Source organism: Chinchilla lanigera, unplaced genomic scaffold, assembly GCF_000276665.1.
Source record: "Chinchilla lanigera isolate Chin_1 unplaced genomic scaffold, ChiLan1.0 scaffold00084, whole genome shotgun sequence".
Taxonomy (NCBI): domain Eukaryota; kingdom Metazoa; phylum Chordata; class Mammalia; order Rodentia; family Chinchillidae; genus Chinchilla; species Chinchilla lanigera.
In genome coordinates, this window is record NW_004955485.1 from 7,141,309 (window position 1) to 7,152,897 (window position 11,589).

The 11,589-nt window shown below is 45.8% G+C and overlaps 2 protein-coding genes across 4 annotated transcripts in view; one reads left to right on the top strand and one right to left on the bottom strand.

Moving 5' to 3' along the window:
- The window catches only part of Pdcd11 (programmed cell death 11), a 41,598-nt gene extending 30,605 nt beyond the window's left edge, over positions 1-10,993 (bottom strand). For both annotated transcript variants that reach the window (XM_005403811.2, XM_005403810.2), the window contains exons 1-8: positions 10,889-10,993; positions 9,322-9,434; positions 8,381-8,512; positions 7,107-7,274; positions 5,352-5,513; positions 4,098-4,221; positions 3,416-3,597; positions 1,535-1,642 (exon numbers count right to left, since the gene is read on the bottom strand). In XM_005403811.2, the coding sequence (XP_005403868.1) occupies positions 1,535-1,642; positions 3,416-3,597; positions 4,098-4,221; positions 5,352-5,513; positions 7,107-7,274; positions 8,381-8,512; positions 9,322-9,423 (978 nt within the window). In that variant the 5' untranslated portion in view covers positions 9,424-9,434; positions 10,889-10,993. The remainder of the gene's footprint in view (positions 1-1,534; positions 1,643-3,415; positions 3,598-4,097; positions 4,222-5,351; positions 5,514-7,106; positions 7,275-8,380; positions 8,513-9,321; positions 9,435-10,888) is intronic.
- Positions 10,994-11,112: 119 nt separating this feature from the next.
- Usmg5 (up-regulated during skeletal muscle growth 5 homolog (mouse)) overlaps positions 11,113-11,589 on the top strand; it is a 6,791-nt gene continuing 6,314 nt past the window's right edge. The window contains exon 1 of one of the 2 annotated variants that reach the window (XM_005403807.2): positions 11,113-11,215. The gene's annotated coding sequence lies outside the window, so the exon portion shown is untranslated. The remainder of the gene's footprint in view (positions 11,216-11,589) is intronic. The other variant, XM_005403808.1, reaches the window with a different exon arrangement.

Here is an 11,589-nt window from a genome sequence, read left to right on the forward strand (position 1 = left end):
ACCACCATGCCTGGCTGAGAGTAGACTTTCTGAAGGCCAAGGCTCCCTATGTGCTGGCCAAAAATATAAGTACTAAAATCTTTAGTTAAGTAAGTACTAAGGTCGGCCTGTGTAACCAAGCAGCATGTAGAAAAGTCAAAATGTCCCGGAGGGACTTTGACTACACCAATGCATACTCAGGGCCAGGAAAACATATGCTGGGGGCTCCTCAACACCAAGAAGCAACGCATGGACAAAGCACGCACTGGTGTCACTGCAGCCCCGGCTTCTCTGAATGTGACCCCAAAGCCTGCACTAACCAGAGGGTAACACATGCAAAACAGCTTCACTTCATGCACACACATGACCACAGGAAGCAAAACACCACTACCGAGGCCACCAAAACGCCAACAGCGTTGTCACGAGGTGGAAGAAAAAGCTATTTTCTTTTACAACACCCATAAGTATGCATTACTTCCTAAAAAATGTTTTTTGTTTGTTTGTTTTTGTTTTTTTCCAGTACTGGGAATCGAACTCACGACCTTGCACTTGCCAGGCAGGTGCTGTGCCACTGAGCTAAATCCCCAGCCCCACTAAAAAATGTTTTAAATGATTAGAGAATTAAAATAATTCTGGAAAGGCATACTTAGACTTTCTTTCTAAATATCCATGTTGTAGCTGGGTGTGGGGGAGCATGCCTGAAATCCCAGCACGCAGGAAGCTGAGGCAGGAGGATCATTGGGAGTTTGAGGCCAGCCTGGGCTACAAAGTGAGTTTAAGGCCAGCCTGAATTGCATAGTGAGACTCTGTCTCAAAAAGACCAGAAAAACCCCACAAAAAACCGAAACACCCCAAATCCATGTTGTATACAATTTCAATATTTAAGTAAGTGTAGAAAAATCACCCAGGTTAATCACTATTAACATTTGATTGGATAATCTTCTAGCATTTCAGCTGGATGCACTCTATTTTTTGAAGCAAGAACTCTACCTCTGAGCTACGCCCTAGACCCCAGAATATCTTAAAAGTGCACTTTTTTATTTAAACATATCTAATTCTCCTATGTTAAATACTTTTCCAAAACACTTTAGGTGATAAAAGCAAATCATTAGCCAGGCATGGTGGCACACACCTGCAATGCCAATACTTGGGAGGCTGAAGCAGGAGGATCCCTATGCATGCAAGGCCAGCCTGAGCTACATAGTGAGTTCAAGACTGGCCAGAACTATGTACTGAAACCCTATCTAAAAACAAAAAACAACAACAACAACAACAACAATAGCAAAAGACAAATGATTTCCCACCCCCTGATCAAACTTCATGGGATACGGAGTAAAAACTAGGAGTCGCCTCATTCTAGCCAACTCTTTCCAACCTCAGCCCAAGTACTGGTAGCTCTTGCGCTCCCTCCAAAACGCTTTTTGTCATCCCCTCACCTTTCCTCCGCACAGCTGTACACCTGTAGTCCCAGGACCTGCCTGAGGCTACCAGGGACACTGGACAGCTGCCTGAGACACAGCTGGAATCAAGAAAAGATAGGGATAACATTTCTTACCGCTTGATGTGAGAAATACGTTCCAACTTTCTTAGGATCCAGGTGCATGAAGTCAACCAGGCCCGTGAAGAATGTGAGGAAGTTCAGGGTGAGGCCGAATGGAGTCACCTGGAAACAAACAGAACCAGTGAAGGGAGCAGGGCTGTAAGAGACGCTGCTCACGGCACCCAGCACTGCACCACCCCTCACTGTCTCTTCCTGTAAAACTGAGGGGCACGGCAACTCCAAGCACCGGCTGTTCTTCTAGTTAGTAAGCTCTTCCTCCTGCTAGCCTAGGAGCTGACATCAGTCCTCCCATCCTCTGGGTTTCTTAATGAGATGTAAGGAGCTTTACGTAGGGTCCTTAGGGAACCTGCAGCCTGGCAACTCAAATATATTGCTGTGCAACTGGACATTTGTCTAAACCAAGAAGGTGAAACCCAAGTGCCTAAAAAAGGAGAGAAGATGACCAAGAACAAACTGATTCACCCTTAGAACCACCCGAAAGCTAAGATGACCAGAGGCCTGTGAGGGAGGAAACTGAAATCAAGAAACCGAGTTGGCTCCTAGCTCGTCTTCCCACCCACAGGGTCCATCCCGCTCCTTCCCCACAGAAAATGGGAAACTTATTTTCTGTGAAAGCTCTATCAGAGTCAAACCACGGGAGGATGCACATCCTAAAAATGTGGATAAAGAAACATTCTGAGTATCACATAGATGTGAAGAAGTGCAGTCTTGCTTCTCCCACTCAGCCACGCTTATACCCTCCAGGGTGTAAATCACTAGATCTTTTGTAGGGAAATCTAATATGCCAGAGAAGACATACAACGACATCTGGAGGTTGCCCGGAGAAAATCTGCAAGCTCCTGTTTGTGACAGTGAAGTCAATCAACAAAAACAACCTAATTTTAAAATAGGGAAAGGACTTCTGAGTATACAGAAGATATCCAAATGGCTAATAAAGATGTTCAACTCAATTAATCATTAGGAAAATACAAATAGGGGCTGGGGATTTAGCTCAACGGCACAGCGCCTGCCTGGCAAGCGCAAGGTTGTGAGTTCGATTCCTGGTACCGGAAAAACAAACAAACAAAAAAAAAAACAGGAAAATACAAATAAAAACCACAATGAGATACCACTTTGCACCTGGACTACGCTAAGACCAGATATACCAAAATGCAGGGAAAAACAAAACAAAACTCAACGCTTAAGATCAATAAAGGAAGAGCTATGAGCAAAAGCTTCTTATTTGGAAATATGCAGGGAAGTTTCAAAAGCTAAGTCAGTAAAGGTAGGAATTAGAAGAAATGACATAGTTCTTCATTATAAGCCTTTTAGTATCACTTGATTTTTAAGATCTGTCCAAAAGAAATAAAATGCGAGCCAAATATGTAACTTTTGCCTGGAGTAGTGGTACACGCCTGTAATCCCACCACTCAGGAGGCTGAGGCAGGAGGATCACTGTACTTCAAGGCCAGCCTCAGCTACAAAGGGAGTTCAAGGCCAGCCTGAACAGTGAGACTCTGTCTCAAAAAAAAAAGGACAAAAAAACAAACAAAAAAGTAACTTTTTAAGTTTTCTGGCAGTCATATTTTCAAATTGTACAGATGAATTCTTTCCCCCTAGCCCTACAGATCAAACACTGGGCCCCACACATGCTAGGCAAGCACACTACCACTGAGCTACCCAGGTCCTCTGCAGTTTGCTTTAGGAATATCTTATTTAACCCAATAGGTCCAAAATATTATTTTCAACAAACTAGCACTGGACACATGTGAAGGGCTCAACGGCCACATGTGACTGGCGGCTGCCCTGCCCAACAGCACAGTTTGGACTGCATGCACATTTGCACTTTAAGAACTGCTTTTCTTTTAGAAAATGGCAGGCACATGAACAGCTTACCTTCTGTACCTGGGCTTTGACCACCAGTCCTGGCAGCAAGCTGTTAAGGGTCCAGTTTTGCTCCTGGGTAGCAAGGGCGGCAGATACCTCTGACTGCTCTATGGACAGGCTAACGACTCCTCCGCCGCCTTTCACCTCCTCAATGACGCAGTGCAGGTACTGACCCACTTTCAGGTTGGCACCTGTAAGCCCAGCGGCAAGCCCAAAAGGAAAAATACACCTCTGAGAAGGACCTTGAACACAGGCCTGAGCCACACCAGAAAACATTCACGACTCACCTTCCCAGTTAGCATCTAATATTCCCCACATTCCCAATCTCTAAGGGACCAGCTACAAGAAAGGAATGAAGCTGCCCTAAGCAATCTGGAATTCAACTACCCTACAAAAATATCAAAATTCCAATGAGCTGTAAGAGTGCAGGTGCCTAACTACAGTAGAATCTTCTTGGTGAGGAAAACTGAAAACTGACCCATCAGCTCTTAGTGAGACCCTGGCCCTCCCTGGCCCTCCCTGGCCCTTCAATATCTTCCCTTCCCTATTGGTGAGGATAAGAACTGATTTTCCTAAAGCCAGACAGTCTTGGGTCACCATTCTGTCATGCTTCTCACCAAGGTTGCATTTAAATATCACCCTCACATGCACCAGGTCACTCCCAGGTAGCAGCCTCTCTTCCTGCCCTCACCTTTGTTCTTCTGTTTGACGTATTCCTGGGCTTTCTGCAGTGGCAGAAAAGCTCTGGTGCCCCCAACACCAACGTCCACTAGGTAGCCATGGTCCTCCAGGCTGGACACGGTACCTGTCAGTAGCTGAGAGAAGAGGAAACATTCCCAAAAGTTCCAAGCCAGAAGTTATAGGATGGACAACAAACATCAAATAGCAAACGTGAATGTTCCCACCATCAGTCTTGATTCCATCCCATAATTACAGCTCCCAATTTTAACCTTAAACCACAGTCCTACTAGAAGAGGGAAAAGACTTATGTCATGCAAACAGGGATAAACTACGTGGCCTTGCAAGGGCACTCCCAGAGTCACAGCTACCAAGAAAACCCAGAGCTACCCTTCTAGCCATTAGTATGTCTCTTTGAAAATACCTCCATGCCTCAAAAACCCTACTGACCTTCTCCACATTTCATGGGAAGCACTGTGGCTCTGACGTTAGCTACTTGGTCTTTGGTAAGTCACATCTTTGAGACTATTTCCTCAAATGCAGAAGAGAATACCTATCGGCTGTGAGACCATGCAAGCTAAGTGCCTGTAAGACCATCTGTCATGGAACAGGCTCTTCATACCTGTCCATTTCCTGCAATTTGGCTTACTATTACTCTCTTTTACCCAACTAAATCCTACCAAACTTCCCAGGTCTTTCCCAAATCTCACTGCTTCTAATCAAACACTGCAAGATCGTCTCAATTTCCTGCTCCTTAACTACCAGAGTACTTATAGGAGTGCACCTTCCGGCTCTGCACCAGGACTAACCTTTCCTGAATCTCCACAGGGGTAGATACAAAGTAGTGGGAGACACACGCACACAGCTGGCAGATGAACTGCACTGTCTATCCTGTCTCCTGCTCCCAAGAGGGGCCTCAAATACGCCACATGAACGCCAGAGGCCTCTGAAAAAACTCGTATGAAGCATGAGGAGGAATTCCTCATTGTCACTAAGTCCCTGCAAAGGTTCCCTGTGGGCATTTTACTACGACACCAGTGAAAGCTGGACCTGCTTTCCCTTTCTCCTCTCCAGTGTAATGAACTCAGGTTCCTGCTTTCAAGATTTACTGAGCACCCAAGGACCCAGGCAGCTTCCTTCCAGGACAAGACTCGCCTCTTGCACAGTAGTTAGGCTAAAACTAAGGGGTGGCTTCGATCAGAATGCCAAGGGCACAGGGCAAGGGCAAGTTATAGGGCCAGTTCCTCCTCTTGACCCAGATACATACCATGCCAGGCTTCAGGGCCTCCGCACTCAGCACCCTGTTGACATTTCTGGGGTTCAGAGAGAGCTTGACGCTCTTTTTGCCTTTGTCTGTGACGTTCACACTGCTCACCACACATCTCACCAGCATTCCGGGTGAGAAAAGTTCAGGCAAGTGGAGTAGGTCCTGCAGGTTATGAATGAGAAAGACCTGACGCACACCTCTTCTCTGAACCAAGAATCCACTACCCAGCCTTGACTCCATGACTTCTCACCCTCCAGCCTCAGAGAACACAAAACGTGGATGATTAATAACCACACTGCCTACAAAGGAACACAGTTCTCAGCCAAGTCACAGCTTTGAATTTTAACACAAGGCCTCCAAATATTTCTAGTACCAGGCAAATATTAAGGACTTGTCAAGAGTTTTCTCTATTGAACTGATTCTACTTCATCTCCTACTCTGTAAAACACTTTCAACCCTCCACTCTACCACTTTATCTCCCAAAAAATCACAAGTCCACGTCACCAGTAAATCTACGTCACTAAATCCAATGGTCTGTTTTTTTGTTTTTTTGGTTTTTCTCCGGTACCAGGAACCGAACTCACGACCTTGTGCTTGCCAGGCAGGCGCTTTTGCCGCTGAGCTAAATCCCCAGCCCCCCAATGGTCTGTTTTGCAGTCCTTTCTTATGTGACCTATACTTTTTTATTTACTTACTTTTTATGTATGCATGCATGCTGCAGATGAAACTCAGGCTTCATGCAAGCTAACCACATGCTGTACCACTGAGTGACACTCCAGTCCTCTGACATGACCTTTAAAAAGCACTTCATACTACTGGCTACTCCTTTCCTTAAATATTTCCTCCCTTTATTCTATGTGGCCTCTACTGCTTTATCTGAGGCAACTCTCCTTCAACGTAACAATTAAAATTAAAATGTTTTCATTCTACACTCAGTCTTTTAGTCTCTCCTCACTCTCATTTGCTACGCATAAGCAACTTCACCCCTCTTCCCAGCTTCAGTTACTACCTATATATTGGTGGCTCCGGCCCAGACTTCTCCATTACCAGCATCCCCGGGATGTCTCAACTGTGCCTCGAATTCAGCATACCAAAGAGGCAAGTTATGATCAGCTCTCCCATCAAATCATGCACAGCAGACCTAGAATCTGCCCCCAAACCTCTCTGCCTTATTGTCAGCACTGAACTTTTCCTCAGGCCGGCTTATTCCTCAGTCCTTGATAGATCCTGGACACAAGGTGCCATCAATCTCTGAGCCTGGACTACTAAAATTATCTCCTAACTGATCTCTAGCAACTTCTCCTACCTTTTCAATCTATTTGCTATGGTGTCTACCCATCACCCACCCCTATGAGAACATTTCAGAAACTTCTAGAATTTAAACCAATCCTTAATATGGTGTGCGAAGCCATGTACCAGCTGGTTTCCACTCAGCTCTCCCACCCCACACCACATTCTCCCTGCTGTCTCTACTCTACCACACTGGTCTTCTCTCTGTTACACCGCACGCTGCTTCTGCCTGAACTCTCTTTCTTCTGTCCTTCAGATTTCAGCTCAAACAGCCCTTCCTTATAGAGGTCTTTCTGGTTCCCAGGACTAAGTCAAAAGCCCCCTTAATTGTTTAAAAAATAACACACAAACTCCTTATCACAAGTTTTCGTGGCACCTGCGCTTTTTCAGTTGAGCGCTTAGGCGAAGTGGTAATTTTACATCTGCTGGGAACCCCCTAACAGGTTTCATCCAGATTTCCCTCACCTTCACAGGTTCTTCTTGTGCCACCTGCTCATTCAGCTTTCTGGTGTAGGCATCACAGATTTCAGTCACTTGCACAAACCCCTGGAGACCATTGGGCAGACTGATCACCAGTTCCAGCTCATTTACTTCTTTGACGCAACCCAAAATGCGCATTCCCTCACAGAGGGACTAGAAAAGAAAAAGTAATATGTGCACAATAAGAAAGAAAACAATGATAGAAAAGTTAGGGAGTCTAGCTTCAAGCTCCAATGCTGACATTTAAAAGCCATGGAAGCTGGGTGTGGGTGGCACATGCCTGTAATTCCAGCACTCAGGAGGCTGAGGCAGGAAAACTGTTGCAAGTTCGAGGCCAGTCCAGGCTACAAAGTGAGCTCAAGGCCAGCCTGAACTGTACAGGGAGACCCTGTCTCAAAGACAAAAAAAAAGACAATACATAAACAACAAAAGCTATAGATACTTAGCAAATAGAAATAGATACATGTGCAGATATCTGTTATCAGATACCTCACCACACACTATAAAAGGTCTAGATCAGACAACAGCGTTAATAGCACTGAGTTGCTAGAGGACACCTTTGACTTGTAGCAAGTCCCAAGCAACCCAAACTCAAACACCTAGAGGATGACACAGGGAAGAAGATAACAGACAAAAACAGCAAAGCACGGCACACATGCTGGCTCTAATAGGTACAACCTCCACACGCTCCCAGTGACCGCAAACATCAGTACTTGCAACTCTTCACAAGGAACCAGGATTGTATAGCTAGTTGAGCAATTTTGTTTCAAAGCATGAAGGACAAACAAAACACTCCTGTAGACTGAATCTGAATCTTTTCCTCTAAGAGTTATTTGACTTTCTTTTCTGTTTCATAACTACCATATATTGGAAGTTATAATCTAAAACTTTAAGAAAGGTGAGGCCACACCACTTCTCTGAGGTAGATGTATATCTATGAAATGAATGTATAGGATTAGAATGACTGCTAAAGTTAACTGACAATTCTAACCTCTGAATCTACTAATATGTAAGTCCAGTGAAAACACCAGGAAGACGACCGTATCACCTTAAAAAAGAGATTCCAGGCACTGACTAGCAAGCAAAGGAAATCATGCTCAATTCTCAGCACAATTTGCAAAAATCTCTACAGGCACATACATGAAATACTTACGTATATGTATATGTACGAGAGCAAAGAATGAAAGAAAAGAAAGAGGAAAGAACACATACAAACTTACCCAAAGTAGTATGTTACGAGAAAATCAAACTTAACAAACCTCGATACCAAGGATCTCAAACTTCTCTTTTACAGACTTGACCTTCTCTCTCTTTTCAATTTTCAACTTCTTTGTTTTTGCTGGGCCTTTCTGATTCTTTTTCCTTTTGGTGGATTCCTCTTCGGTGGAAATCTAAAGAGGAAAAATGACACACAAAGGTCCAAAAGAATGAGAAGTAGCAATTTCTGCTTTCCACACTTTGGATCATTTGTTACCTTGCTGTTACTGTTAGTCTCCCACTCCACCCCATCCCACTCACCAATGCTTCCATGACAAAATGTGTAATTTTCAACTAAATATATAATCTCCCTGAGCTTCAGGTATTTATTGTGGAGTTGGAATTTCTACTTTATAATGTAAAATAGTTGGAAACATCACATAATATAGACTTAAGGCCATACATTCAAAAAATCAGTTCCCTTCCCTCTAGCATCTAAAGTACAGTCTACTCCAGGTAAGACTACAAGTTTTAATGAAAATTCTGACAGTTAAACATAAGAACCTCTTTTAAAAATACAATAATAAACCGGGCATGGTGGCGCATGCCTGTAATCTCAGCATTCGGGAGGCTGAGGCAGGAGAATCATTGCCAAGTTCAAGATCAGCCTGGGCTACAAAGTGAGCTCAAGGTTAGCTTGAACTGCATAGTGAGACCCTGTCTCAAAAAGACAAAAAAAAAAAAAAAAAAGATCAAATTGCTTTTCTTCCATTCTTAATCAACATGGCATAGAATCCCTAAGGACAAAGTACACCACAAGCTCAAAATACTAAATGCCACACTTTAAAAGATATGGCTTTTCTGTTGTTATAGTCTAACAAATTCAATTTACAGAAGTGAACCTTAGGAAGAAACAAAACTGAAAAATAAGGATTATTCTTCACCAAGATGCTAGAAAGAAGGTCTCTAGTAATTTTCACACCAAAAAAAGCATACTACTTACATCAAATAAGTTGTCATGTTCAACTGACTGCTGGTAAGATTTCTCTGATTTGTGAATCTTTCTTGTACCCCCTCGAGGAAAGCTTTCTTCTACTGCTGCCATGTCTGGGTCTCCTAAAAAGAATGCAAAGAATAACCATGACATGTAACAGTGGTCCAGGTTTCATAAACGGCTGAATCAATGGGCAAGAGAATCTTCCAGGAATGTGCTAGGCAAGAATCAGAGCTATGACAGATGGCTGGGATGTCAGGCCCGGGTTACTCCATGTATCACTTTTCCAAAGATTTCTTCTTCAAAACTACAAACCACGTACCTTCCTCCACGCAAAGGAGTTACAGATTCAATGTAGAAAGTAGTCCTTAAGTAGCTACACTCATATAAAATCATACATACACAGAAGAATACATAAACCCTTACTTTCAAATGCTAACATTTAGAAGACAAAAGCTATGCAAACAGCCGGGGATACAGCTCAGTGGCACAAGGGCCTGCCTCGCAAGTGCAAGGTCCTGAGTTTGATTCCCGGTACCCGCCCCACAAAAGAAGTTATGCAAACAATCTAAAATACACACCAAAGTATATATTATAAGCAAGAAAGTAGGAATTGATAGGCTTCTGTAAAGGAGGCAAGCTTCAAAGGAAGATGTTTTTGAGGTGGATGTTACAAGATGAACAGTCTGACAAGCAGAAAAGGGTTGTGGAAAAAAACATACAAGACAGACATGGCGAAGCACACCTGTGATCCCAGCACTTGGGAGGCTGAGGCAGCTGCGTTAGAGGCCAGCCTGAGCTACACAGTGAGACTCTGTTTAAAAAAAAAAACAAAAAAAAACAAAAACAACCAAAAACCCACAACACTGAAACAGGAAAAAACTATTATTCAATAAACACAGGCAATATGCATATTACACAATCATTCAAAGGCTTGTGCTGCCTTTCTTTGAAGAACTGTTCAAGTAAGCACAGGAAGAATAAAGCATCACTGCAGCTAAGTTTTGAGAGTCGTAGGGCTCTAAGGGTAGAATATTAAACTAGAAATATTTTGACAAGCCAGAGCGCAGGGGAAGGGACAGGACAGTAATCAAGAAAAACACACTTCAGCGTGCTCCCCGGACTGCAGAAGGCTGAAGGCGGGCAAGTCGGGTAACGGGCCTCGAAAGCTGCTCAGCAGAGGAACCAGAGCTGGACGGAAGTTAGGAGGGAAAAAGGATCCAGCGGTGCTGCGAGAGGGGACGACCGAGACGGAGCCGAAGGCTCGGAATCAGGCACGGCTGCGCGCTTCGTACCGCAGGGAAGAGGGCGAGAGCTAGTCTGCTGGGACTTGAACCCTTCCTCTCATTTCGGAAACGGAGGCTCCGAAGACTAAGGGGATGTGGGGGCGGAAAAGCGACCTAACGCTACTTTCCGAGGGAAGCCTGGGGTTCCAGGAACCACCAGAGCAGAGCTGGGGCGGGGGGATGAACAGCCCACCCCAACCGGAGGAGGCCTGGCAGGGACGCGGGGATCTGGCCCTGGGCAGATCTGAGAGGTACGAGCTTTTTTCTCTTCTTGCTTCCGCCCCACTCACCAAGTTCCCGGCGCCAGCACCTTTTTACGTCAAAGTCCCACGGCCGCACTCACGTGAAGATCAGTACTTCCATACACCATGCTCCTCTTCCGGAGGCGTGGGCGGGCTCTATGCCCTACTTCCGTTACTACGACGAAACCTACTGGATTAGACTGGCACGTGGAGGCCGGAAGCGGAAGGGCGGGACTTAGCGCCCCAGCCAATCGACGGAGAAGACTGAGCCGCTGAACGCCCGTTGACCGCGGGCGGAGAAGGTGGCCTCTTCCGGCCGGGCCGTGGAGGTAGCTGTGTAAGCTTGAAGGACGTGGAATTTGTGTTTCTGGCGAGGTGAGTAAAGCGGGGCGCCCGAGGTCGCACTTGGCGCCTCGGCTTTGCAGGGCTCGTCCAGGGCTGACCGTTGCTGGCCCGGGAACACCGCGGGGTCTTCGCTTTGAGGGGCAGAACGATGGCGAGTGAAAAAGAAGCTGCAGAAACGCGGCGGGCACCCGCGCGCGTGGGCGGGGGGCGGGAGGGCGCGGCGGACTCGCTCGCGCGGCCCCGCCCCCCTCTGATCGCCTCGCCCAGCGGTCGGAGAGGTGCGATCGCCCTTCCCACCGGACGGAGAGGTGCGCCGCGAAGGGAGGGCGTCAAGGTCACCTCCTGGCGTAATCCCCCTCCCGGGCCGAATCCGCCGCTTTCCGCCCGCATGGCCGCGGCTGTTG